Source organism: Drosophila ananassae, chromosome 3R (assembly GCF_017639315.1).
Source record: "Drosophila ananassae strain 14024-0371.13 chromosome 3R, ASM1763931v2, whole genome shotgun sequence".
Taxonomy (NCBI): domain Eukaryota; kingdom Metazoa; phylum Arthropoda; class Insecta; order Diptera; family Drosophilidae; genus Drosophila; species Drosophila ananassae.
This window is the reverse complement of record NC_057930.1, coordinates 17,904,194-17,932,053: the sequence shown is the minus strand read 5'-3', so window position 1 is coordinate 17,932,053 and position 27,860 is coordinate 17,904,194. Positions and strand designations below refer to the sequence as shown.

At 43.9% G+C, this 27,860-nt stretch overlaps 3 protein-coding genes across 3 annotated transcripts; all 3 read right to left on the bottom strand.

The window, feature by feature from the left end:
- Positions 1-9,386: 9,386 nt before the first annotated feature.
- LOC6497168 (protein shuttle craft) lies at positions 9,387-13,650 on the bottom strand. Its single transcript, XM_001962599.4, has 4 exons — positions 12,878-13,650; positions 10,250-12,825; positions 9,843-10,194; positions 9,387-9,773 (listed from the first exon to the last, which is right to left on the bottom strand). Exons 1-4 carry the CDS (start codon positions 13,202-13,204, stop codon positions 9,672-9,674), a joined length of 3,357 nt encoding a protein of 1,118 aa, XP_001962635.1. The 5' UTR covers positions 13,205-13,650; the 3' UTR covers positions 9,387-9,671.
- A 212-nt stretch (positions 13,651-13,862) lies between these two features.
- LOC6502421 (V-type proton ATPase 16 kDa proteolipid subunit) lies at positions 13,863-14,660 on the bottom strand. Its single transcript, XM_001962600.4, has 2 exons — positions 14,518-14,660; positions 13,863-14,457 (listed from the first exon to the last, which is right to left on the bottom strand). The coding sequence occupies exons 1-2, from the start codon at positions 14,518-14,520 to the stop codon at positions 13,885-13,887; spliced, it is 576 nt and encodes a 191-aa protein (XP_001962636.2). The 5' UTR covers positions 14,521-14,660; the 3' UTR covers positions 13,863-13,884.
- LOC6497167 (zinc finger protein 235) lies at positions 14,423-20,115 on the bottom strand. The gene is made up of 3 exons (XM_001962601.4): positions 18,566-20,115; positions 14,518-15,865; positions 14,423-14,457 (listed from the first exon to the last, which is right to left on the bottom strand). The coding sequence occupies exons 1-2, from the start codon at positions 19,526-19,528 to the stop codon at positions 15,047-15,049; spliced, it is 1,782 nt and encodes a 593-aa protein (XP_001962637.3). The 5' UTR covers positions 19,529-20,115; the 3' UTR covers positions 14,423-14,457; positions 14,518-15,046.
- Positions 20,116-27,860: the final 7,745 nt, after the last annotated feature.

Sequence of the window (27,860 nt, the reverse complement as noted above, 5' to 3'; positions counted from 1 at the left end):
CTTCAGCTTAAAAAACATTCCCTTTTTTTACCAGTCTTTTTTTTACAAAAGATTTTGTTAGTTGCTTTTCCATTTTAATAATGCCCTCAATGATGGAGTGGATATCACCGCCTTGGCATTGGATTAGTGATATTAAATATCCTTTTCCGCAATGTGATTTATTGAGATTATAAAAAAAAAAAAATATTTTACATTGAATTGTAATTAGTTATAGCTATTAAATTCTTTTTTTAGCTCTATAATATAAAAAATATTCAGTTAATACTGTGCATATATGTATTATTAAAAAATAACCCTTAAATGCAAATCACAAAGAAACATAAATTATTTCTATTTGAATAACCACTTGGTAATATCCCTATACTTATTAAGAAAAGACCCTCACTAATCAATAATAATTTCCAACATTAGATAAATAAAGAACCCATAATGACCTTTCACAGGCCAACACATAAAAACGCATAATGCGCTCATGGCCAATTAGGCTCGAAAGGTCACTTCAAATGCCAACAATTTCCCTTTTAGGCCTTCCAACCGAGCAGATAAGGACCTCACCCGAGCCGATAAGGATGCGGATGGGTCCGGTTGAAAGTACAACAAGAGTATCAGCCATTTCATCACCTCTTCGATGTACTGCTCATACCTGGTTCGATCCGCCTACTATTTCACTTTCCGCACTCAAACGGCGGTCGTTGGCTTATGCTGGCCATGTATTCCATGCCACTTCCTTTTCCTTTTTATTTATGTACGTAGGTACTACGTCCTCCATATAAAAATATACCTCTTACATATACAGATAATATATATATTTGTGTGTATTTTTGAATTTAAATGATTGAATTGCCGTGTGCCAAAGTAGGAGCAGAACAAACAGACAGACATACAGTCGTCGGCTGGCAAGAGATTGAGTCCTGGCTGCCATTTGCAGAAATATGAAAATTACCTTTAATGTGGAAAGGCAGACAAAGTCAAACAGAGACGGCGAGTACTTTCCACTTGCCACATTTCCACTTTTCCGCATTTTCACCGGCAGCGTTTTCACGCTGCGATCTAGATAGGCCCGAAAGAAACCGGCAGACCATCAGATGAGGAGACAGTCGGAGACGAAGCTCTATTTTATTTTTGTACTCCATGGCTTTATATTTCTGTTTTGTGTTTACATAAAAGTGAAGTGAGGCAGATTGCGCTCGAGTGCGTTAATCAGCGCTCCTGGGCAGGACAGGCGCCAGCAGTTGACTTTGCTCTCACTGCTCTCCGGCGGTGACTTTTTCCTTAACTGGTCAGTGGCCATGGCAGGCAGCTAGGGGATGCGGATAGGGACCGGGTTCGACTCCGGGTTGTAGTCCGGGGACGGAAAAACAGATTATACTGATTTCATGCTGGAAAATCAAAAAATGAACGTGCGGCAATTTACATACTTAAGTTGGGATTACGGGGGAGCAGATTTTTCTCTTTTTTTTCTCATTTTCCGCTTCCCTTTTTGTTGATTTTATTATTTTTTTTTGTTAGGCACGGCCTTGGGAAAATTTATTGGCCACATGTTTTCCCAGCCACCTTCGTGAGTTGAACAATTTGGATTTTCCTCTCTTTTTGTTATTTTGACAATATGGCTTTTCAACATTTTGGGGGAGACTACAAGGAATTTCCGGGGATTCCATTTTTAATTGAATTCTGTTGGCATTGTCGTGGCCATTCCTGTTTAGCATTTGCTTGGCTTTGTTTCCTCTCTTGTGTTGGATAATTAAAGTGCCCCAAGTCAACTTCATTGCATGCGTTGCGCCTCAAATTCTTTTCGCCCTCGATTGTTTTTAGTGAAAATTTGCATAAATTTTGCGTTTTTTTTTTCTCAGTTTTTTGGTTTTTCGGTTTGCTCATTTAAAGTTTGTTGTTGGCTTCGCAGCATCAATTTGTGATAATTTTCATAATAAGCAGCAGACAGCAACAATAATTGCGTTAAAATGAGGCAGGGATTCTCTCGGAGCCTGGGAAGGTACAGGGATAGCTCGGTTCCTTGCAATTTGCAACTCAAGTGGACGGAGCTGGAATGAAATGAAGGGGAACGGGAACAACATTAGAACACTTAAGCACTTAGCCGCCCCACCCATCTTCATTTTTATCTGCCCACCACCCCACCTAGATCTTCTTCCACTCTTTGTTGCATATTCCGGGCACGTTCCAGAAAAGCGATTCGCCGGCATTTCCCCACCCGAAGCCAGAAATCGCTTAAGTCTTCTTTTTATCAATTTTCCCGCATTCTTTTTTTTGCTCTCCAAATTATCCCAATGTTTGTTTTACTTTCCAACTTGCCGATGGGATTTTAATCAAGTTGGTATTTAAGCGGTACTAAGTTTATAAAACAATCGGATTTCCATCGAACTTGAAAGACAAGTTTTTAAATATAAAAACTACTTTCTGCCTCCTGTTCTTTAATCTTAAAGGAATTATAATTATTTCATTCTTCATCGGGGGACTTTAGCATCCTTGTTTCCCTTCTTCTGGAGGTAAGTAAGACTCCATATAAGAAGCTTTCTCGATATAATTTACTTGATTAAAAATCGTACACTGTGAATTACAATGTTTTAAATACATAGTATTATATAAAAATCATAAAAATATTAGCATACTTTTTGGAACGCCCCATGGCTTCGACAAGCACATGAGGGATCCTGAAAGTCCTTCTACTACTTTTACCATCTATGTATAGTATGGTTGGGTGTCCTTTGGGTTGCCGTTAGTGCAGCTCATTTTTGTTATTTTTATTGTAGCTCTGATTCGCGCTTTATTGCATTATAATTGAATCTTGGAGCGCACAACTAACGCAGGAAACGCTGTCTGACTGGCCACTGTTTCCAGTCCCCGTAGCAGTACCCCTTCCCGCTCCTGTAGCCCCTGCCAGCTGTTGCACTTAATGCCAAGTGTTAAAAAAAAAAAAAGTGAATAAGAGGTGGCAGCAGATGGAGTTGGAGGCGAAAACAAAAGGAAAAGAAGTAATATTTACTTACTCCCGCGTCGTTCGACATCCACCATTCATCTCCTCCAGACACCCTGTCTCTGTTGCTCTTTCTCAGCTCCTCACTTGCCTCATTCCCGGCGAAAATGCAATAAAAATTGTTTTTCCATAGTCGGGGAAGGACTACCAAGAGGTGGAACTGGGGGTGGAGATGTCGCTGGCGGTGGCTAAGCAAATGTTGTTGGAAATGAGCTATAAAAACGGGAAATTGTATTTTACAGTAAATTTTTGCAACACACAAACTAGCTAGACCTGTCCTTGTGGCACCTCAACCACCTACCAACCATCCCCAACCTGTGACCTTCCACCACAAAACTGCACAGCCCCGATCCACTCTGCCACTCCGCCGGACGTCGACGCTTTCCATGCTGCTGTCGCAGATAATCCGCTGCTGAGTTGGCTTGTCTTGACTTGGCTTGACATTGGCTTTGGGTCGTCGCCCGTTCCGTTCCACTCCCACTCCCACTCCCACTCTCGCTCCAGTTCGGTACGGTTTGAATCATCGGATCCCGGGGCCCTCCACCTCCACCCGGCAGCCCATCTATCGTGGCTTTATAAGCTGCCAATATTAAAATGATGACAAGTTTATGGCAAAAAGGCAAAGGCTTCGACGCGGATGGGGGCGTGGGACGGTTGGCAGAACGCTGGAGGAAGGAGGCAGCAAGGATATATACTGTGTATAGTATGTATTGGCAAAAAACTGGAAACGAACCAGATGAGCGCAGGCGAAGCGAAAATGCAATTCATGGCAAGCTGATGTCTCGTGGCTTTATTTATAAGCAACCCATCAGCCACCCACCCGATAGCCTTGAACAATGAGAATTCTAAAATTCCTACCTCGTTGCCTCTCGCAAAAATGATCAAGAAATGCATAAATAAATAACTACGTGAATCCTGAACAGGACGACGATGTGGTTCGACGACAATATTAGACTCCTAGTTGCCTCGTTAATGCCACGGCGATGCAGTTTGAATTCCTTAACGGAGCAATGATTAGTAAAATATGTACTTTCCTTGGGGATACCCATATAGATGGGTATTTGAACTATTTTTTATAGCATCCTAGGAATAAAAGACTCCCTCGAACGCACAAAAATAATCTAAGGATAATCAGTTTAGTGACCAACCAAATATCCCTACAGTTCTGCAAAATTTACGTACTTCGTTTTTGGTTCATTTCCAAGTTTCCTCATTGCATCTCCAGTGCAACAAGGATGTCAGTGGCAAAAACGAAAAAAAAAATAGGGAGGGGGAAAAAAGGAAAACGAATTACATAAATAACTGCGCAGTGTTTGTGCCATTTTGGTTGCCACATTTGAATAAAATATGAATAAAAACCGAAATGCATTTAGCTGGATGGCGGAAGGGAGTCTGAAGTGGCGCTGCAGAGACAGATAGTCAGTGGGTGGGTGGTTGGTGCTTCTACTTTGTATCTCAATGGCCTTTACACCAGCGATACGTCTCCTCAGAACTCCCGGCTCAGACCACCGCACCACTACACCACCATCCTATTGCCTGCACCACGCTCAAGTGGCTCGACCAGTTTGTCACCTTCTCGCTTTGGAAAGGTCTTATAGAAAGGCGAGAGTCGTCATCGTACTAGTACTTGGCTTTTTTCCTTTTTCCCTCGAAATTTTTCTACACTGGCAAATAAAAATAGAAGTCCTTTTAAAGTCCTGCGAAATATTCAAGATAATTCTATGGCTAAGGTAATTTAATACTTAAATATTTTTTTAATCTATTCTTGAACTTGTTCCATGGAGTTTTAATAGTCCGGACTTTGATCTTTTTTCTCAAATCTTCAAGGATAACATATTTAAGTTTCTTCCCCTGTAGTTTCCTCTGTGATTACCCCACATTACTCCTGCCATTCCTGCCCTTACCTCGCATACAGATACGATAATATTTGCATTCAGTTGGGCCTCCGTCCACGCCCTCCGGGCACTGTCGCCCATTATCATTCCTGTTGCAGTCTATTTCTGTTTCTTTTTTTTTTTATTTTGCTGTCAAAACGTCAGCAATGTCGTCCTTTTGCTCGACCTGGCCCGGCTCCTGCTCCAGGTCCTGGTCTCGGGTTTCGTCTGGAAGCCGTTCCGGAGCGCAGCGTTCGCCTGGCTTAATTTCGGCTTGGGAAAAGTGCATAAAAAATCTGCGGCGAATTTGCAATTTGAATTCGACTCTGCCACCCTGTCTCCTGTGACCTCTTCCTGGCTCCTGTCTCCTGTCCATGGCCCTTTTGTGTACCTATGTATATTCCCGGACGGGTGTGTGAGTTTGTCTTGTGCCTGTGTCTCCTTTATTGAGCCCAGGACATGGTCGTCGTCTCGGGCTAGGCTTTGCTTCCTTACCGATGCACTGCCCCCCATCCTAGATCCCCCATCCACCTTACCCCATCTCCAATCTCCCATACTACAAACGAAAAGTCTTGGCAGGCAGTCAGGCGGCTATTTAGGAAGTAATTTTCGCGCTTTCATCGCAACTTTTTCTCTTCCATCGCATTCGCATTGCCAGTGTTGGTGCCTCCTTTCTGTGGGTCTGTCTGTCTGCCTGTCTGCAGATCTTTTTGGGCACGTTATTTGTGCTCCTTGATGGGACTGAGGCTGCTCCTTTAATGCATTTTTAAAAATGCCAAAATGCGCAAATTGAAAGCGACTCGCCGGGCTTGGCCCCCATCCTCTTATCCTCAAGACTCCCTTATTCCAGCTCCCCTTCTGCGGTTTTTGGTTATTTTTTGCTGCTGCTCCTGCTGCTTTTGGTCGGGTCACGTGCTCACAGGTCGCAGGACAAGCTTTGGGGCAGCGGGCGCCCGGCAGGATACCGGGCCACACGCAGGCATAATTTCAGTCACTGCACTCAGACTTAATGAATATTTTAAGGACAGCTTTCATATTACCTGCTACTGCATATGTTATATGGACGTATGAATGCTCGCCCAGGACAAATGTCACAAATGAGCATCAAATGTTTGTCAAGTTGCTGGTATGTTGGTTTCGTCTTTTGTTTTTTGTATGGATGGGGAATGAGACCAAAGGCCAAAGTTTGAAATTGGAGTGCCCAAATATAGAGCCACATATAGTGGGAGGAAAAAATAACATTCTAATCTCATATTGTAGGTTTTGTAGTTAGTTTTTGGTTGAGAATTTCTCAGTTACTTAATGTAATCTCCTTGCTTTTACAATAAATCACTCATACGTAGTGTAGGCTGATATATTTTCAGAGTAAGTGCATTTAAATCCTGTAAAAGTTTTAATGTTAATTGAAAATCCCAGAAAAGTGGAAAAATATGGAGTTATTGTACCACAGAGTTTCATAATAAAGAGACTCTGGTGTGGGGGTCAGGAATTCTTTAGTGTTTTTCCAAGAGCCTTTTTAAGTTGCCACTTGATTTTCAACTCAACCCAATTTAGGTGTCCAATTAACCGGCGATTTAATAACCCAAATTAATAACTATTGATACGTGAACGAATTAAGCTCACATCTTAACACGTAATTAAGGGGGGAAACTCGATACAAATTTAAAGCATTCGTACATAAACCGCAAAAACAATTTTGTGAAATAATTTACATTTTATGCTGGAATAAAATTCAAGTTTGAAATATATAGCCATATTAATTTCGTGATTGTTGGAATGCTGAAGTATCATTCAAGTGCACATGTACACACTCATCTGGCATTTTATTTTCCGGATTTTTTTTTTTGTGCCATAACACATAATTAAAATTACACACATTTTGTATGGCAACCCCCGGCATATCATCACACCCTTTTGATCCCCAAGCACCCCACCCACCCACATGTGCAGTGGTTACAATTGACCCAAAATGAACTCTTTCCCTTCAATCTCGCGGGCTTTGGGCCAAAGCCTCAGCCTAAAGACGCCAACCACAATTTAATCTCCCTGGAATTATTGCCCCACTCTCGTGCCAACAGTCTCGTCCCCTCCCCAGTGTCCTTGTTTCGTTATTTTCTTACATTCCATTCCAGCATCCACCGTCCTCCAACCTCCGTCCCACTTGGATTTCTTTGTATTTGTTAATAAACTCCCTGGCAGACTAAATTCAAATTACGCACACATCTCGAGATCCTGGGAGCAGGAGGAGGAGATGAAGGTGGGCGCCCTCCTTCGAATCTGCCAGCCATTTCGCTTATAGGCTGCTCATTATGTCAGGTCTATATTCATATACGACTTGCCTTTGCCCTGCACCACCTCCTTTTCCATCACCAACCATCGCCGAGGCGTTCCGGTGAGTGCGTCCCCATCATCCGGGGCTCTCCGGGTCTCCACTCTGACTTGTCGTAACATTTCATCTTTATTTTGGCATTATTCCCTAGGCGCCGCTTATTGTTTTTCGTGAAAATGGCAACGGCAATGGCAACAAATTAGAAGCGTGTGCCCATAGCCCGAAACGAGAGTGGTAACGTGGTGCGAGCTACCAGGCGGAAGGGGCTGTATAATCTAGTTGCCACAACTACCCGGAGCTGGGCCACCAAGATGAAAATCCCCAGCGCACCTACTGGCTATTCCATCATCCTCCTCTACGTTAATTAGCTAATGGTAAGGGGCCTGACCTCGAAAAGGCCATTTTCTGACCAAAATTACATTGAAAACTAATGAAAATTTCCAGAAAAGAAAAGTATTCCATGGAATCTGTATCACAACGATTCATATTATTCAAAACAGATTCAGTCACAATCCATTGCTTAGAGCAGCAACTTCCAAAAAACAACCAGAATTATTTCAATTGAAAATCAGAAGAAACAATAAGGAATATAAATGGATATCGGTGAGGATTCAAAGACCATATGGTTCAAGTATCCCAACGAGACTATAACAGTTCAAAAAAAATATGCCAAGGCATTGGGATTAAATAAGAAGGATTTTTTTACTCCATTATCTACTATCGCTCAAAATAATCAACCAAACTATGAAACCGAAGACGCCTTGTCCTCAGGCTCAGAATCGCCCAAATTTCTGTTGGTCGATGCCCAGGAGATAGAAGAGACTTTGGAGGCCCAGAGCGGACGTAATATATCCAAAGCTTTGATGAATATTGTTTTTCGGAAGGAGTTAACCTCATCTAGCCAAAAGGTACTTCGCAGGAGCCTAGAGCTAAAGACCTTCTTGACCTCCGACTTGATTAAGCCCCTCAGCAGGCAGCAGTTTAGGGAGTCGATATCCAACTCATCCAGGGCTTCCACTCGACCGAATAAGTGCAAAATAGGCAAGAATAAGAAAGGGTCTGACCGTAGAAAGAAACTTTCTAAGAAGTTGCAGACTCTGTTCAGGAAGAAGATTGAAATTGACGGGGTCGATGATTCGATGTCGCTTCAAAATTATGATTCGGAGTATGATCCTTGGAACCGTCGGGGCTTCGAAGAAACTATCAGAGGGCCAATCTCAACCACAAGCCGCTATCCATCAACTAGCGATATGAAAAGCACATTAAAGCACATTAACCCTTATTACTCTCAAATACGCTTACCATTGGGGAATTGGGAAGGCGGTTCTACGAAAACTCTCCGCCGCTTTAACTCTTCGGTTCCACTATCCAGTTTTTCCGTTTATCCCAACGAGGAAATCGCCGTTGGTCGTCGAAATCAGAAATTCAAAGCCCTAATTCGCCACGATAAGTTTATAGATCAAAGTCAGACAAATGCGCTGGCCGTAATCAGGAACAAGAACTTTCAAATGGAGTTGCAACAACGTACTGATACGTTGAAGAAACACCTGGAGATTATGCAGAACAAGTATGACAATTGGAAAAGTCCTAGAGAACACTTTGCAGTCGGTCCTTACGCCAAAACGGAAGCCAAGGAGAAGATCCCCATCGAACCGGTCTATGACCAAAGCATTTTAAAAACAAACTTGAAAATCATCTTATTACTTATGGGGTTAACTGTTGGTCTTTTATTTCCCATACAATTTATACTTTTAATTTTTTTTGCCTTGAAATAATTTCAATCACAAGTTGTAATGTTTGCTTTAAAAAATGTGTATTTGATTGGCCATTTTCCAAATTTTTACAGTAAAAGAAAAAATGGAAAAAATTTATGAAAGAAAAATTCAAAGTAAAAGAAAATAAAAAATGTTTCGGAAGACCACTCGAAAAGTCTTATAATTTGGTTTGAAACTTGACTAGCGATGGGAAGTGTCCTTCCAGTGTTGCATAAGTTTGTATTTTAAATTTCGCGCACAATAGTCTGCAAAACATAAAACCAATTTTTAAAATTAACTTCTATAATAAAATAAAACACTTGTTTTTGCCCTCTGCACTATTTTCCTTTTTTATTTTTTTCACTTTTTGACCCTTTTCTCTGTTTATTAGCTGCAACACGGTCAGAAGATTTCAATATTTGATAAATTCATACAACAGATTGGTTAACAGCATTATTCATAACTGCGCCTGCATATCTATGGTTCATTTCATTCAGTATTCAACATTCATGCACTCTATGGTTCAACTAACTTTCTTTATAATTTACAAAATATATGTGAAAACGGTCATCCTTGCAACTGGTTATATTTGTGGTTATGTTGTGTATTGTCCTCGCAGCGCTAGAGGCTCCATCAGAATCCTTTCATCACCTTTTTTAAAATATCTTTTCCAGCGCCAACGACTAAACATACAAAATATCTGTACTATCTCCAACCAAACAGTTCTATTTCTTTAAGCTCCAGGCATTGTTGCTGGGTACAGGGACGCGTCTTTGTCCTGACTCCCGAGCCAGGACTTCCATGATACTCGTGGCGGGCAACCAGCACTGTGGAGAGGAGTAAGTGAAGAGTAAGTAACTAACACAAATATCATACATATTAGGTTTAAAACATACCCTTTCCTTGTGCGCCGTGGCTACCACGTTTCGGTTAGGCTCCTTGTCGTAGGACACCGATTCTATGCCGAATATCTCGCACAGCTCGTGCACCAACTGCCTCTTCTCTCGGTTCATGGTCGGGAAGGAGTGGCTTCGCGACCGCTGCTTGCTCTCCTTGGCCAGCTTGACGAGATCGCTCAACGTTTCGTATACGCTCTTGGTCAGCACCGGGTTCCTCTTGGCGAAACCCTTCACGAACTCGGAGTACTTGGTGAGGGACTTTTGCTGGGTCTCTGGATTTCGAGACGATAGCGCCATGGCAAGGCGGCGATTCCTCTCCAGCAGTCGGCACTCATCGTTGCAGTCCAAACTGAATCATAATTTTAAAATAAATAATCAATTAACTAAAAAATCATATCACTTACGTTCGATTGGACTTGTTGGCCTTGGAGGGAGCCAGGATCTCGCTGAGCTCCATGTAGTTTCCGCGCGACATCTCCGCCATGGACGAGGCCAGCTGAGCGGTGGCAATGCGACTGTGCTCGCGGGCCAGTTCCTGGCAGCTGCGACTCTGCTTCCGGTTGCCGCATTCGCACTGCACCTCCACCAGCTCCTTACATGGCGTTTCGGGACAGGAGCCCTCGTGGCAGGGTGCTGAGCACTTGTGGCCGCAAGTGGGCCGTGGCTTGGTGCAGCTCTGACGGCAAACGTCGCCGGCTGCCTGGCAGGCGCCCTCATGGCACGGCTTGATGCACTTGTGGCGTCCACAAGCCAACGGCTTCGCGCAGGCCATTCCACAGCTGAAGCTCTCCTGGGAGCAGGGAATGGTTTTGCGCTGTTCGTGGCCACCGTGGCACGACTTGGTGGTGAACAGCATGCAGGGCGGACAAGTGGCGTCCGAGTGGCAATTGTGTTGCGGCGGATGCTCGCAGGGATGGGATCGCGAGCATGGGCGCTTGCAGATCGGTTTCTTAGTGCCGCACGGCACTGGCGGGTAGATGACCTCGGCTCCGCACTCGCAGTAGAGCTCCTCGAAGCTGCTGCGGTAGCAGGGCGGACAGTTGCCGCGGTGGCAGGGCTGGTCGCACTTATGCTTGCCGCAGCTCAGGGTCCGGTTGCAGGGCAGCGGACATGCGTGGTCGATGTCGATGCAGCACTCTGCGTTGCACTTATGTTTTCCGCAGCTCCTCTTCTTCGTGCAACGGCGCTTGCAGCGGGCATCGTCCGCCCGGGTGGACAACTGGCGGCACTTGATCATCTGATCCATGTGGCCGCAGCGGCACTTCACGGCCGTTTGCTTGGGACAGGGTGGGCACTGGCCCAGGTGGCACTTGCTGCCGCACTGATGCGGATGTGCCGGCTTGCCGCACCGCAACACCCTCGAGCAGATTCCCTCACAGGTGGGGATGGGGTCCAGGCAGCTGGTGCGCTGGCTGGATGCCACAGGCATCTTTCCACAGGGGCAGCTGGTTATCTGGTCGGGGCTCAGCTTGCAGGGCCTGCAGCTTCCGGCGTGGCAAGAGTCTTTGCACTTGTGATTGCCGCACGGCAGCGGCTTGCCACAGCTCTCCTTGCACGAGTAGCTGCGCTTGTCCTGGCTCTCGCGCGTACATGTCACCTGGCGGTCCTGCTTGCCGCAATGGCAGTGCTGCTCCACCTGCTCCGAGCAGGCGACGCACTTCCCGGCATGGCACTCCGACTTGCACCGGTGCTCGCCGCAGTTGAGCAGCTTGTCGCAGACCTCGCCGCACAGCAGATCCTCCTTCATGGCGCACTGCATTGTCTTGGTGCTGCGCCCGCAGCCGCAACTGCGCACCACATTGGCCTGACACGGCGGACACGGGCCCGGGTGACAGAGCAGGGTGCAGGCATGACTGCAGCCCTCGATCCGGCAGCATACCTCGCCGCAACTGTGCGGCAGTTCGGAGCGCGACACCGGCGGGTTCTTCAGCTTGCCGCAGAAGCAGAGATACTCGCGCGGCAGCTCCTGCAGCACATTCTGGCACGCCGGACACCGCCAGCCTACCTCCGACTTGGAGCTGCTCGCCCAGGTGGTGGTGCACTTGAGGTGCAGAACATGGTAGCAGTTCTGGCACGACCAGGTGGGCTGGTGCGCTTTGATGGCTTCCACGCACACCAGGCACTCGAGCCGCCGCTGCTCAATGTCACGAATTAGCTTCTCTCTCTGCGACAGCTTCTCGTTGTCAGCCGGCGGTGGATGATTTCTTCTCGGCGAGATTTGCTGTTGCTGCGGCTGCTTCTCGGGTGAGGGCTGGGCACTCTCGTTGCTCGTGTCCAGGTCGTCCACGGCCCGGGGATATCCGTTGATTCGATCCCTGTTTCGGTTCCAGTCATCGCGCCTCTTGTTGCTCCGATGATTGTCGTATCGCTGCTGTTTTTGTGGCTTCTTGCGATCGCGATCCCGGTCCCTGTCCCGATCACGATCACGGTCCCGGTCTCGATCCCGGTCGTTCCTCTGGTAGCGATCTTCACGATCCTCACGGTAATCCGAACGGCGCTGCTGCCTGGGCCGATCCCGATCACGATCCCTATCCCTGTCGCGATCGCGATCCCTCTCCCGCTCCCTATCGTAGTTCTGGTTCTGGCGGAAGCTGTTGGCTCCTCTCTCCTCAGATCTTGCTACTCCTCCTGCTGCACCCGCGCCTCCGGGTGCACCCCCTTTAGCTGCTCCCGCTGCAGCTGGCGCCTCCGACTCCTTTATGGCAGTTTCGGGGCTGGCAGTGCTGTTTCCGTTCGTCGTGGCCACTGAAGTCTCCTCTAGACTCAGCTTGGCCAGACTAGGCACAAATTCGGGCGCCGAGGCCTGAAGCTTGGAAGCGCTGAAGTCGAACGGATTGTTGCCGAACGGCGTGTAGAGGTTCGAAAAGGGACTGCTGCTGCTGCTGCCGTTCGGGTTGCCCAGATCATAGCTATTGGTGAAGGCGGCACTGGCGATTCCGTCGCCGTTCTGATATCGTGGGAAAACAGGCTGTGAAAAGAACTGTTCACGCTGTTAGAAACAGGGGCATTCCAGCCACTAGGCCACTACTTACATGCTCGAAGTTGTTCGTATTCGAAGCTCCCATTGGGGGATTCAGGCCAAAGGCTCCTCCGCCTCCGCTAATGGCGAAGTTCATGTTGTTCCCGCTCTCTAAGGGATGTTGCATGTAGCTGGAGCTTGAGTTTGCGGCATTGGGGGCACCTCCTCCGAGGTTCAGCTGCATGATGAACTGGTTGAAGTTCACATAGTTGTTGTTGCCGCCGCTGTGCGTCCCAGCCTCAGGACCGGCACCATTGCACACCCCCGGTGAGTCACTGGCGGCTGCACTCCGTCCGCCAGCGCCTCCTCCATTGGTCAGCTGCTGCCAGTACTCCGCCATGGCTGTGGAAAGTGTCCCACTGCCGCCGCCTCTGTATCTATCACCACTGGCCAGCAGCGCCTCCTCCGCCTGCGTTTGCTCCTGCGGCGTGCTCAGCCTGTCCAGTTGCTTGGTTCCGGTTGGAAATGGTTCCGATTGCTAGATGTTAATAGCCACTGGGCATGACCCAGCCCCGCGGGGCAGGATTCCAAGCGAAGCTCCAGACACGTGTGCACTGATGAAATTGTATTCGTGATGAAATTGGACGGACCGAAAGCTCTGCCTGGTCAGATTTTGGTGGCGGCCGGTGTCGCGCAGTGAACGCTCCTCCGCCGGGGTTTTTGCACGAACGATTCCGCTTTTTTTGGCGCTTTTTGCGTCGTTTATTTCCAAAAAATGAGTAATTTCTAACAAAAAAAATAGCTTCTCACCTGGTCAGTGTGACCCGGTTTAAGCCAAATATCCCCATTTTTTAATACCGCAAAAATCCAGCGCGGTCTGGTATTTTTTTTTGCAGTGTTAGTAGTGGTGGACATTTAATACAGTGTTGAAAACTCTGGCAATAATTCAAAAAATGTTATTTGCGCTCTGGCCGATCCGAAAGTAATTTGTTCTTTGGATCTTGACTACAATCGATTTTTCAGGCGCCCAAAACAAAAAGGATTTTATATAGCTCAGCAAAGTAGTATAATCTTTTAGATTTATTTTACATCTACTGTGTAAAGATATATTCCAATAATTAGTCCATAAAGTCCCAGGACCTCGGCGAAAATGAGGACAAGTATCATTCCAATGAAGAGACGGGGCTGCTGGGCAATGTGGCGCACGCCAACCTCGCCTACTTCCCCTACGGCGTATCCGGCAGCCAGCCCCGAAAATCCAACAGCCATTCCAGACCCAAGATGGACGTATCCCTTGGCCAATGAATATGTCCTAGCTGTATCCAGTTCTCCTGACAGCAAAACAGAAACCACCAATCCGTAAATGGCCACTATGCCGGCCATAACCACTGGAATAATTGACTTCATGACCAATTCCGGACGCATTACGGCCGTTGCAGCGATTCCGGATCCAGAGACTGCGGTTCCATATGCAGCTCCAATCGATGTGAACACCATGGCAAAAGCCACTCCCATGGACCCAAAGAAAGGAGCATACGGCGGATTGGTAGTCCAAGCCTGTATATCTATATTTTTATCGAGATTAAGGCTCCTTATGTAGTCCACCGTATAGGGGTTGTTCATGTTGGTATAGTTACCATTACTAAATGGATGCTAATAATAATGATTATAATAATAACTATTATTCCTACGACTGAGAATACAATCTCTTACCATTTTAATTGATAACTGCCGACTTTTCTGGTTTAGTTTTGGTTTCAATTTATTCGTTGTGGTTGCTATTAGATTCGGAATAAAAGTAACGACCCTATAATCTAAAAAAGGTTTCTTATTTTGACATTTATTTCACTGCTTAGAAATCACTGCTACGACGACTGCTTAGAGAATGAATATATTTTAAAAGACAAAATTTAAATAATATTATGAGATATGCACACCTAATAATAACATGATAAGTATTTTTAGAAATCATGTAATATATTTAATTGTATATTTTACGAGTAAACAAAAATATTATTTTTTCTAAATTTACCTAGATTAAGTTAAATATCTGAAATCATTTCTAGAAAAAAACTAGTTACTAGAGTTAAATATAAGAAAATAAAACTAATACAGTATTATTTAAACATATGTACATTTTAAACTTCTAAAAACAATGGAAGAACTATTCTTGGTAAATGCTACACTTTTGGTTGACATAATTTAATCCTGAAACTCTCAATCCTCTTATCAAAGTCCATCCTCAGAAACTGCGCAGATTACTCAGCAGAGTTTGCTGGGTTGGTGGAGGTGGCAAGGGTGGTCCTGGGGGCGGAGGCATCACAAAGGTGGGAGTCGCCCCCATGGCCAATGCCAGGGAGCTCGGCACCTGAAGTTGCACCTGCGCAGAGGATTTTCCAGCTACTGGCAGGGGCGCTGTGGTGGCTCCATCCAGCGGGCGGTACTGACACTTTTTGGCATGGGTCCGCATGTTACTGGACTGGGTGAAGGCCTGATTGCAATTGGGATGTGGGCAAATGTATGGCTTGCAGCCCGTGTGGTAGTTCAGGTGCGTCTTCAGATGATGCTTCTTGGTGAAAGCCTTGGGGCACAGGGGACAGCTGAAAGGCTTGATGCCGGAGTGCAGGCGGTGGTGCAGAGTCATGTTGCTCCTGTCTGCAAAGGATTTACCGCACACGGAGCACTGGTAGGGCTTCTCGCCGCTGTGGGTGCGCATGTGCTGTTTCAAGAGCATTTTCCGGGAGAACCTCTTGCCGCATTCGGCGCATTTGTGCGGCTTGACTCCGGTGTGGATCCTTACGTGCATGTTGAAGGCCACCCTTTGGTTAAAGGACTTGGGACAGTAGGGGCACTCATACTCCTTCCGATTCCGGTGGATCTTCATGTGGCTACTAAGGTAGCCCTTGTCGTTGAAGGTCTTCCCGCACTCGGGGCACTCCGCCGCAAACTCCTTGGTGCCTCGATGCACGGACAGGTGATACTTGTAGTTCCTCAACTGCGAGAAGCCCTTGCCGCAGTCCGAGCACTCATAACGGGGCGATTTGTGCGTCTTTTCATGAGCCTGCAAGGAGATAAATGACATGGTATTTAAATCAAATTGCTTAGATAACAAATATTAAACTGTTCTGATTTATCAGGGAACTCGACAGCAGAAAAAGACTTTTTCATGGTAGACCCCCAGGAAATTGAACAAAAAATCTAAAAAATATTTTGTTTCTAGATTTTTATGCAGAACAAAGCAGAATCGATCTACAAATCGTTAAAGGTATTCCGCTTAAGAATCGGCTGAAAAAGTGGCCAAGATATAGCCTTCGCAGGGGGTCGTATTTTGCTCCCCATGCACTTTCCGTATTTTAAAGGGGACCCCCCAGGAAATTTAACAAAAAATCTAAAAAAAATTTTGTTTCTAGATTTTTATGCAGAACAAAGCAGAATCGATCTACAAATCGTTTAAGGTATTCTGCTGAAGAATCGGATGGAAATTGGCCAAGATATAGCCTTCGCAGGGGGTCATATTGTGCTCCCCACGCACTTTCCGCATTTTGAAGGGGACCCCCAGAAAATGTGACGAAAAATCTAAAACATATTTTGTGTCTAGATTTTGATGCAGAATGAAGCAGAAACGATCTACAAATCGTTTAAGGTATTCTGCTCAAGAATCGGATGGAAATCGGCCAAGATATAGCCTTCGCAGGGGGTCATATTATGCTCCCCATGCACTTTCCGCATTTTGAAGGGGACCACCCAGGAAATTTAACAAAAAATCTAAAAAAAATTTTGTTTCTAGATTTTTATGCAGAACAAAGCAGAATCGATCTACAAATCGTTTAAGGTATTCTGATGAAGAATCGGATGGAAATTGGCCAAGATATAGCCTTCGCAGGGGGTCATATTGTGCTCCCCACGCACTTTCCGCATTTTGAAGGGGAACCCCCAGAAAATGTGACGAAAAATCTAAAAAATATTTTGTGCCTAGATTTTGATGCAGAATGAAGCAGAAACGATCTACAAATCGTTTAAGGTATTCTGCTCAAGAATCGGATGGAAATCGGCCAAGATATAGCCTTCGCAGGGGGTCATATTGTCCCCACGCACTTTCCGCATTTTGAAGGGGAACCCCCAGAAAATGTGACGAAAAATCTAAAAAATATTTTGTGTCTAGATTTTGATGCAGAATGAAGCAGAAACGATCTACAAATCGTTTAAGGTATTCTGCTCAAGAATCGGATGGAAATTGGCCAAGATATAGCCTTCGCAGGGGGTCATATTGTGCTCCCCATGCACTCTCCGCACCCAGAAAATGTGACGAAAAATCTAAAAAATATTTTGTTTCTAGATTTTGATGCAGATTGATAGAGAATCGATCTACAAATCTTTTAAGGTATTCCGCTCAAGAATCAGATGGAAATTGGCCAAGATATAGCCTTCGCAGGGGGTCATATTGTCCTCCCCATCCGTTTCCCACATTTTGTGATGAAAATGTGACGAAAAATATGAAAAATATCTTATCTTAGTCTTAGATTTTTAAGCAGAATATTGGGGAATCGGTCTGCAAATCGTTTAAGGTATTCCCCTCAAGAATCGGATGAAAATTGAAAGAGATATGGTATTTGCTGGGGCTCATATTGTCCTCCCAGCCATTTATCAGAAATTTAGCAATTTGGTGTATTCCCCTCAAGAATCGGGTGATTATTGGCAAAGATATAGTGTCGTGGCCATTTTGTTCCTCTCTTTTTTCTACTGGCGAATGCCCTCTCTTTCTAATGTTCAGCAACACCTGGTAGCCTGGTATACCTGGCCCTGCACCCATGCGTAAAACCAGTTCTGGCCCGACTCGCTTCTGTTTTTGGCCGACTCCATTTTGAATGGGTCTCAGCCAAAGTAACAAGATTTGCATAAGGCGCTCTACTCTCCAATCTTCTCTCTACCTTTGCCCGTGGAGCTCCGCCCCTTTGGAGTTGAGATCTGTCTCTCGATCAACTAAGCCCCGCCCCTTTCAGGCCGTGTAGGAACTCGTTTTGGGTGGATCCCTTGGGGGTCTTGTAGTGGAGGATTGGGTAAACGATATTTCATTTGATGGATTGCCATGTGAAAGGTTACTGATGTACTTGGAATTAATGTGGGTTTCAAAATTTAGCAAAGAATGTGTTTCGCAGAAATTTGTCTAATTAAATAGCTTTCAAGTTCGAAGAAATTACAATAATTTTCAATATGTGACATTTAAATGAGCGTTTAACACCTCGGGATTAAAGTATAAATTGCAATGTAATACAAAGGAGAATAAATACGATCTTGTTTTCTATTAAAACAAAATATTGTTTTCATTAGATTTTCAGCAAAAATACAATACGTTTAAGTTAATAAAGTTATTAAAAATCCATTCTAACTAAAATTTGATTATATATTTTTGGGCATATGATGTTTCAGAGTTTCTTCAAAAACGGAAAAGTCATTTATTTTTAGATACTTTAAGTGAATTTAAAGGGATAGGATTTTTAAAGTTGAGGAGATACCAACTTAAATATAATTAATTTTTAAAAAGGATTGGTTATAAATTTTTGAAACGAAAATCATTTTTGAATCTTAAATCCAAAAAATGGATTTCAGTTCCAAATATAATTTAAAAACTGTAGCTTGAACGAACTAAGCTTAAAGATAAAAAATGTAATAACATTTTTAAATTAGTAATATTATAAGCATTGGCATATTTTTCAATTTTCCTTCTTCTTAGTCCTTCTTTAAAAAATGTTTAAAATCCTACCTGCAAAGTTTCGGAACATCCAAAGACCTTCTCGCATATCCGGCACTTGTAGCTGATTTCCTCGGCGGAAGTGGGACTGTAAGCACTGGTGGCAGGGATAACTGTGCCGCCACTTCCGACGGCTATTCCCGGCATCTTGGGCATTAATCCGACGGCTGTGGTCTGACTCGAGCTGAGGCTCAAATTGGTGACGGTGGTCAGCGAGATGTTGGTGCTGGTGGTGGCTCCACCGGCGGCACTCATGATCAGTTCCCTCACTGGTCGCATGGAGCTGCTGGAACTGCTGACGGAGGAGGAGGCGGGTGATATCAGGGGCGTGGTCGGCTTGTAGCCAGCCTGCAGCCTTTGGTAATAGTCCAGGCACTCGCGGCAGTCTGGGCGAGTGCAGGCGGTGGCCTTGGGCCGCAGGAGTGGATGCTGCGGCTGCTGAGGTCCTTGGCCATTGATCACATAGGGAGCAAAGTATCTTTTCTGCTGAGGTGGTGGCAGTGGTTGCACTGGATGTCCTTGTTGGTAGGGCGAAGTGGGTGGAGTACTGAGGCCAGCCGCCGCAGCAGCTGCCGCGTAGGCAGGTAAAAGGTGTGGAAAGAATTGGGCATAAAACTTTGTGGCGTTGGCCATGGCTACCAGATCCGGTGGCAGCATGGAGTAGCCGCCATAGGAAGGTGTGGACAAGGACAACGTTTGGGGCACTCCCACCTGTGGCGGAGAAATGCCACTGTTACTGCTGGTACTGCTCTTTGACAGATCCAAGATATTAGCACTGGCATCCTGAGCAGGCTTACGCTCTTTGCCCAAAATCCGGCTGATACTGAAGTCCGTGACTTGGACCGGCGGCTGGACCGCCTGGGGAGGTGGGATCCCGTCGTGGGTGGAGCTGGTGGTGGCGTTGGTGGGTGAAGTGCGCGCCGGTGAGGGCGACAGCTCGTAACTTCGCTGCAACATAGCGTGCTTGAAACCCATTCTCCGCCTCGCCGAAAAATCGCTCAAAGACCGTTGGCCAAAACCGATTTGGTTGAGATTATAGCTGGAGACGTTTCGTAGCGGTAACTGTCGCGCTGCGCGTCGAAACTCGAAATGTCTTGGGCTGACGGCCCACAGCAGCCGTCGACGTCTCTGGGCCAGGTCTAAGGCCTGGCTCTCTCCCTATCTCTCGATTTTAATTGGCCAAGAAACAGGTTTCCCGGACAGGTAGCTCTCCGGACGGCCTGGCTCTCCAATTAACCAGGTTTGACTGCTGAGACAAACTGTCGCGCCTCCAATTACGAGAGGAGCTGCGATCTCCGGCCCAGAACCATTTGGTAGTAGCATTTTACTAGTCACATCTATCATAAAGCTTATCGCTGCCCTCAGATCGCTCCGCTCCGTTCTATCTCTCTTTCTCCCATTCTCCCATTCTTGCGATCTCCGTTTCCCCTTTTCTCCGGAGTCCGGAGAGAACTCCCTGGGCTCTGGCCCGGCTGGCATAGCAGATAAAGTGACTAAGATTTCTTTTTGGCCGCGTTGTTTTTGTAATTAATTGCGGTAATAAAATGTGCGCATCGTTAAATTTTCAAAATGTATTTCTCTTGTTCCTCGTCCCCACATTCATATCCACACTCACATTCGCATTCATATCCACCAGCACATCCATCGCAGATTCGCACATCCTCGTCCCGTTCCCAGGCATGTGTGAATCTTACGGTTATGCGCATGCGCAGCGATCATCTCTTAAGGTGGCCAAGACGATCATCACGGCACCGTGTGTGAGTGTCTGAGTGTGGGAAGGAGCTGCTGGCTAGATGACATAATCTGATGGAATGCGCCAACAGGGATGAAGAATGCCAAGATGCTACTGTTCCTGTCATCAGGAAGTCGTATTTATTTCTGAAACAACTTTTCAGAGAGTTTATTTTTGGTTAACTCAAGTTTGTTTCATTTAAGGGAAACCCATCAAGAAAATTTTAAAAATAGCCTATCTATACGAAAATTTATTCATAGATTTTGATAAAGATTGATAAAGAATTTATTTAATCGTTTCAGGAGATCCTCCCATTCCTTCCTAGAGAAATAGCTTTCTCTTCTAATGAATTCTTGCAGTTTTACAAAACTTTTCAAATAAACAGGTGTTTATGTATTATTATGCTAAAGATAAAGAATCTTTTTAAATAATATATCCAAATATGTTTTACATTAATAGGATTATTATTAGCTACGATATTAAGCTCAAATTGTATGAAAGGATAATCACAAATTCCACAGTTTCAAAAATCATATAACTTCGAAAAGCCACAAGCTACTCATCAATTTTATTTCTATTAACGAAAATATGATATCAATGGCTCTAAAAACATAAAGCTTTAACCAAACTATTCCTTAAGGGATCCTATATCGATCAAGAGGGACGTCCTTGTCTTTATAGATCAACTCTATAAACCACAACAACCTCGATTCCCCCATCACACCCAGCAATGCTCCAACCAAGACGATTCCTACACTTGCATAGCATCAGTAGCGACCATAAAAATGTGCAAACAAAATGCTCCGGGTGATTTGTGATTGGATGAAAACCACATAAATATCAAGGGTGTGCGGAATGAAAGAAAACCAAGCCGAGGATGACACACAGCCGGATCTCCAAACTGGGAGTTTCAAGGAAGACAGCGAAGGAAATAAATGAAGTGGTATTTTTTTACAGCTACAGGAACGGAGACTTGTGAGTCACAAGGACCCACGTGGAATTTCATACTTAATTGCCAATTACCGAAAAGGGTTTCTAATGTGCCTGCTGCAACAATCTTGTACGCGATTTGTCGACGATCACTTACAAAACGATCTTATCACAAGTAGCAGTTGCACATTCTCGAAACCCAAGAACAGTGGTCACTGGACAGACCATCCTCCGGCCAGGTGATTGATAGTGCCTGGACTGTCAACACGAGCTGCTCGCTTTGGTTACCCACGATCTGCATAAATTTCGATTAAACAGACGATTCATTATAATTATACACAGATATATGTTTTAAGCCCTGGGTGGAGAACAGCAAACACCAAAACTTGTTCAACCTTAGTTTGAAAAAACTCTTTTTTTTCGTATTTCGTTTCTTATTCGGATCGGTTTGGTTCTGTTGGCTTTTCGTGGAATTCCGCAAGATCATTTACATACGAGTATACGAAGGAAACTTAAGTTTTAATTACTCTCACTAAATCATCGAGAGTTCCTCCGGGGTCTCAAACTTTGTTTTGTCGCATGACTAATGTTTATTAGCTGCTAATGGTTTGTTTTACAAAAGCTACGTGGTTGCCCCATACGGTGTCTCCTTGCATCCCAAATCCCAAGACATCTCTGGCTGTTCCAAAACTGTTTCACCCGTTGACATTTTGACAAATTTCCAACTCCTTACTACCGTCTCGTCGTTATGGGGCTCGGCTCCAATGTAAGCTGATACCTATCTGAGATGTTCGGATCTTACCTTGCCGCCCCAGCCCTGACCCTGCCTCCAACCTTAACCCCATCCCCCAGTCCTATCCCCATTCCCATTCCCATTCCCCTGATCGTCTCCTGTGTTCACACTATTAATTTTCCGCTCGTTTCTGTCCAAACTCCGGTCTCTTAGGTCGGTTCCTCCTCATTGGGGTGGTCGGTATTTATCTTATTTTGTGTGCGTTTAAAACTTCTTTGTGGACCTCTTTAATGTCATGTGTTATCGGGTAATGATCAGCCGCGTTGCCAAGTGATTTTCTGTCAGCGGGTGATCAACTTAGTTGTGCATCTCATTCCCCTCTATTTCCCCCCCGATTTGGTTATTCTCCTTTCGTATTTGGATTCCGTTTAATTGCCCCAGTCGGTTGGAATCAGTTTATATCTTCTCCTGGGTCTTTGGACCTTCTGGTGTCCGGCGTTATGTGTAGCTTGACAAATGTGTTGATTTGCAAAGTTTATTTCGTGCGACGTTGGGCCCAACATTTTGGCACAAAGATTAAACGATCTTTTTGGGGTTGCGGATATTTCAAGGTGAAAATAAAGTGCCTTAATAATTTTTGCCACTAATTTTAAAAAATCATATGACATCATGGTCAATTGGTTTATACAAACATATTTTTTAAGAGGAGTTATAGCGCTGGTTTTGAAGCGCCCAAATGTATGCAACAATGGCCAAATCTCAACTACAGGCTTTTTTCTTTATGTTTAGAAACGATAAGCTAATAAATAATATCCACAAAATGATCTAATTTCTGAAAGAGAACTGTAGTGCCATAGGAATGCCAAAATTCAATGCAAATTAAAAATTAAACGCCCACTGACACAACCATTTAGACGCCCTACAACATTTATGTATTTTTCAGGGCATGGACATAAAAGAGATCTAGCGCCCCAGAGGCCTTTGCTTAGTTAACAACAGCATTTAGGAGGTGTTACTATTGTCCGGCCGGCACATAATTTATATGGATGATATAAAAGTTCGCTGAAAACGAGACAAAGACAAAGGAGAGTAGAGCGCGGACAAAGCGATATTCATGAGATATATGTATAAATACCGATCCATAGTCTCTATATATGTACCTGTACCTGTGGAGTATGGCCCGACGATGTTGTAGATCACAATCATTTCAATTAATTCGAATATAAAATACGAAGTGGAGACGACGGCGGCTTTTGCAAAATGGACCGCGTGTGCTCAAATATATCAAATTTCAATATAAATGAGCTACAAACATAAATCAACAGGTAGACCCCTCAATCTCCTTCTCCTACCTTCGATTCCCCTGATAGACCCCCCAGATCGAAAAATACACGAAAGTGAAGAAACAAACACGTTCAAGATCGTTTGACTTTTAATGGATCCTAAAACAAAAAAGCACCAAAAAATACGCACCTCAAAAATCCCAAGTTTAATGGACTGACGAATAGCTGTCAACGTGTTTCTGCCCCTTGTAATTGGGAACTTTCTTTGTAGTAAAATGTAATTTATTTTATTTTTACAATTCAAACGAAAAAAACGATCCGAGAAAAAATAAATAAGAGTAGAGTGTGTAGGATCGCTGGGATCGAGGGGAATGGCGAGTGAGAAGGAGCGTGATACTAAAACATTTAATTCGACGTTAATTATGTTAATGAAAACACATTTCAAATGCAAGAATTAAAATCAAATTTTTCAATTTAAATTCGATCGCATCGCATGGACCATTTTTATTCGAAAACACATTTCATTGGAATCGCTCCAAGTGTGAGCCAAGTGGGAGCAAGAGAGCCACACTGGGGGGCATATCATCCTCCAAATGGGTAAGCGAGAGGGCCGGATGATCTGCTTATTGAGAAATTGTGTGGAGAATTGTAATAAATCTACGAAGAAACAACAGACCCAATACCCGATACCCGAAGAAACCAAAAACAAAAATGTTTCTTCGTCAAGGGGAATGCAAAGTTGTCGCCAACGCAAACTGGTTGTTTGAGGTTGTCGTTGTTTAAGCCTTTGTTTTTGGTTGTATGCTAGAAAATGAACGATTAACTACAAATTTGTGAATAGATAAGGCCACAATAGATCACTGAAAAAAATATGAAAAGGAAAATATAAGTATTGAGCGAGAGATCTTCAAAAAACTAATTAATTTTTATAGCTGGTACTCATAGATTAATATTTATGTTATATAAAAAGAGTTTTAAGAGATGGAAACATATCTAAAGGATATGAAATCTGTTTAAAGGACTATTTAGCCAGGAACTCCAGAGGAGTATCGAGTATCGTATAGTCTCGAAGCATCACCTCGAATGTCTTGTGTACTAAGACACATTTAAGGAGTTGATCTGTTGATCCCTCATCATAAAATATTTACAATATTATTATAATAAAATATTTAATATCAAATAAATTCAAGTTTTTCGCCGAGTGATTATCTTTCAAGCAAAAATCAAATATTTTTTCGCTTCAGGCTTTAGTGGTTCCCGCCACACATTTAAATGCGCTACATTATTCTCTCATTAAGATCTTTCGGCGACTGCCCAGATGTTTTCGGCTTCCTGAGCAAAATCAATCAAATCTTTAACGATGTGACAGGTTGACAAGTCGGTCTCTCTGTTTTAAGGAAAACGCCCAAAAAACTTTGATCCACTAAAGTCGAAATACAAACTAGACTTGTCTCGGCTTAGGTGGCTTGTTTTTTGGGCTTTGATGGCGCCGACGAACGGAGAGTGCAAAATTTGCATAAATTAATTATGGGAGTTCTTTGTGAAAACTATTTGGGTGGTGCTCGTCCAATCGCGATAAGATGAACGAGCATTTCAAACGCGATTTATTGCCTTTGAATTGCCATTCATCAGGAAGTTATCTGTCTACATTGTCTCCATTTTGGCAATTCTTCGAAAAATCGTATCTCGTCTCGAACAAGTGATTTGAGCGCCGCAATCGGTCTCATATTTCCCTTCAATATTCACACAATTAAAGTCACATATTTTCATTCACAAAATCTTTTTCCCAGTCCTAGGCCGCTTTTACGATCTTTGGGTTGGCTCAGTCGGTTGGTGGCCACCGTTTTAATGGCCTTTTCCGAAAAGGATTTTCACTTTTCTCAGACTAAACGCTGTCTAATCTGGCATCGTAAATCTGTGGATTGTTGCCTCCGTGTTTCGTCATAGCTTTTCATTTAATAAACTGAAAACTCTTCCAACGGCCGACCGCCCAGCCACATACCAGCCAACTAATTATCTTAATGACAATTATTACCAAGGTGCGCGTCAAGCAAAATTAAATAAAAAAAGAAATAAAACCCTGGCTCCTACAAGACATGACACAATAGACCACAATTATCGCAAATGACCATAATTATTATCAACAAATGATAAAAAACACCCAACTAAAAAGGACCATAAAAACCAGGTCTTTAATGTGGTTAGGAAGTCTATTTCTTTGGGTAGAAAAAAGGAGCTAAACTATCACAGTCTCTAGTATGTTAAATGGCAGCACAAACCAAAATTAACTGGAAATTTCAACTAAGTGGTAGTTCATTGAAGAAAGAGGCGAGGGAATCCTTAAAATCTGGTACTAAACACATTTAAGATGATAGATAAACGATCTTAGGAATATGATTTACTTCTAGCTATACTATTCATGATAGATAAGCAAAATATAATAAAACTTCCTATTATTTTATAATTTTAAAGCTTTTATAAAAGAAGGACTTAAAAAGGTCAAAGTTCTTTCATCAATACTTTGGACACAACTATGTATACCACTTAGACTTAAACTTTTTCAAATATTTTTGTTTCAAAACCATGATTTTAATTAAATTTACGTTTTTTTATCTTGAAGGATAAGTTTACTTTTTTAAACCAGGCGGCAACAGGTGCACAATTACCTGAACAACGACAGTAACAACTACAAAACATGCGTTAATTGCCAAGAGGCTGGGATATGGGTGCTGTCAGGCGCAAAACTTAAGGCTTGGGACCTGGGGCCTGGAGCACGGTGACAAAATTAAACTTAATTGTTTTATGACAGGCCTGGACCGCCAGGCAAGGAGGTTAACGCATAACCCACTCCACACGGTAGCAGTCTGTGTAGCCTATGGATGGCTAGGTGCGTGGATGCTTTGGAGCAACTTTGAATCTGACTTGGGATCAGAGGCACAAAGGCTTTTGTTGGAGAGCGGCAAAAACAGTTGACATTTTTTAGGGTCTTTAACTGCGTTGCTTTGTCAGTGTTTCTCTCTTTTTTGTGTTTAATCGTTTTTCTTGTAAACGATTTTTGTTGTGTGGTGTGTTTTTTCTTGCTACGACCGACAGATCCCATTTTATAATATTTATTAAAAAAATGTTTTACCCAGAAGCCGAGATTTCGAGTAATGAACCAGACTGAGGACAGCAGGTGCTGAATGCCACTGGGTTATGGACCTCAGCCGCCTCACTAAGCGGAGTCTTTAGTAAAGTGACTTCGAAGTCTGGCACAAGCATGTAGTCAACATTTCTATCATTGTTTTAAGGTAAACTTTAAACATTTTCATGTCAATCACAAAGGAGACCAAAGCTTAATGAAAGGAAAAGGTTTTTTGCTTTGGGCGGCTTGCGGGAATCGTTTAGAGAAGTATGTAGTACAAAGTGGGGAGTTGTTTAAAAATAAATATACTGGCTTAGCTCTCAGGGGTTTTTAAATAAAAACTCATTTTAAGACAACTTTTTTTGATGAGATCTGGGGCGTATACTTAATACGTTAAGTTGTTTCGTAAAAGAACAAATCTGAAGGTCTATCCTAAACATAAATTTAATATCTAATTCCAATTATAAATATTTAATTAAAGAAAAAAGAAAATTCCCAAAGGCTTCCGTTATTTTCCCTATAAAACATATTGGATCAAGGAATTTTAATGAAAAGAAATGAGTAAAGCTATGAAGTTAAAGTGTTTCGACATTAAATCGTGCTGTTTAATGCGACCTACATTCCTATTGAACCGCTGATACAAGCTTCTTTAGCCTGTTGCCGCTTGAGGAAGTCAGCCTGCGTCTGTCTGAGCCACGGTCCATGTCTCTCCGCTGATTGTCATTTGTCAAAAGGTTTGGTAAGGCGGACAGATCCGAGGGGGGCATTGGACATAAGTAAAAAAGAGAAAAAAATCGCCCAATTAGCGACACAGTTAAACGTCAACATCCTCACGGCTCAACATCCGGAGGAGCGAATCCCGCCAAACTCCCCGACAGCCGTCGCTCCAAACCGCCTGTCTGTCTACCGGCCGCCGCTCATATGTAACCAGTGACGGTTACATTTTCACCATCAATCAGCGGGCGCCTGCCTCGAAAAATGCGGAACCGACAAAAAGCGGCAATAAAATCCCCAACCTCGGTCCTGGGGTCCCGCAGCTTTTGCCTTCGATCTCCGAACGTCGAGCCTTTAACGCAATTATCTGGCCATTATCGTTTCCAGCCTATAAGGCACATATAGTTTATAGAGACGACGGTGGTCCGGGTGGACGTGATCGCACTAGTAGCTGTGAAATTGGGTTTATTGGGTCGCTAAAATATTTTACAAATGTCACGAGTCTCAAATTTATTTATTCATGTTTTACGGCCCGCTTTTGGGCCTCGAACAATGCAATCGACGTTTTCATTAGCGTCACAATAAAAATAAAAACACACACACACAGAACAACCGACAAAAACAAAGCCAATATTCCGAATATTTCGAATATTGTGTAGCAATATTTCATTTGATCGAGAAGCTACCGTTTCTCTGGGCCAAACACAGCCATGGTCTGTTTGCGGACAAAGCTGGGCCTTTGTGAGGGCGCCCGCTTGGGGTCGGGGTTTCGAATTTCCAGTGACGTATAA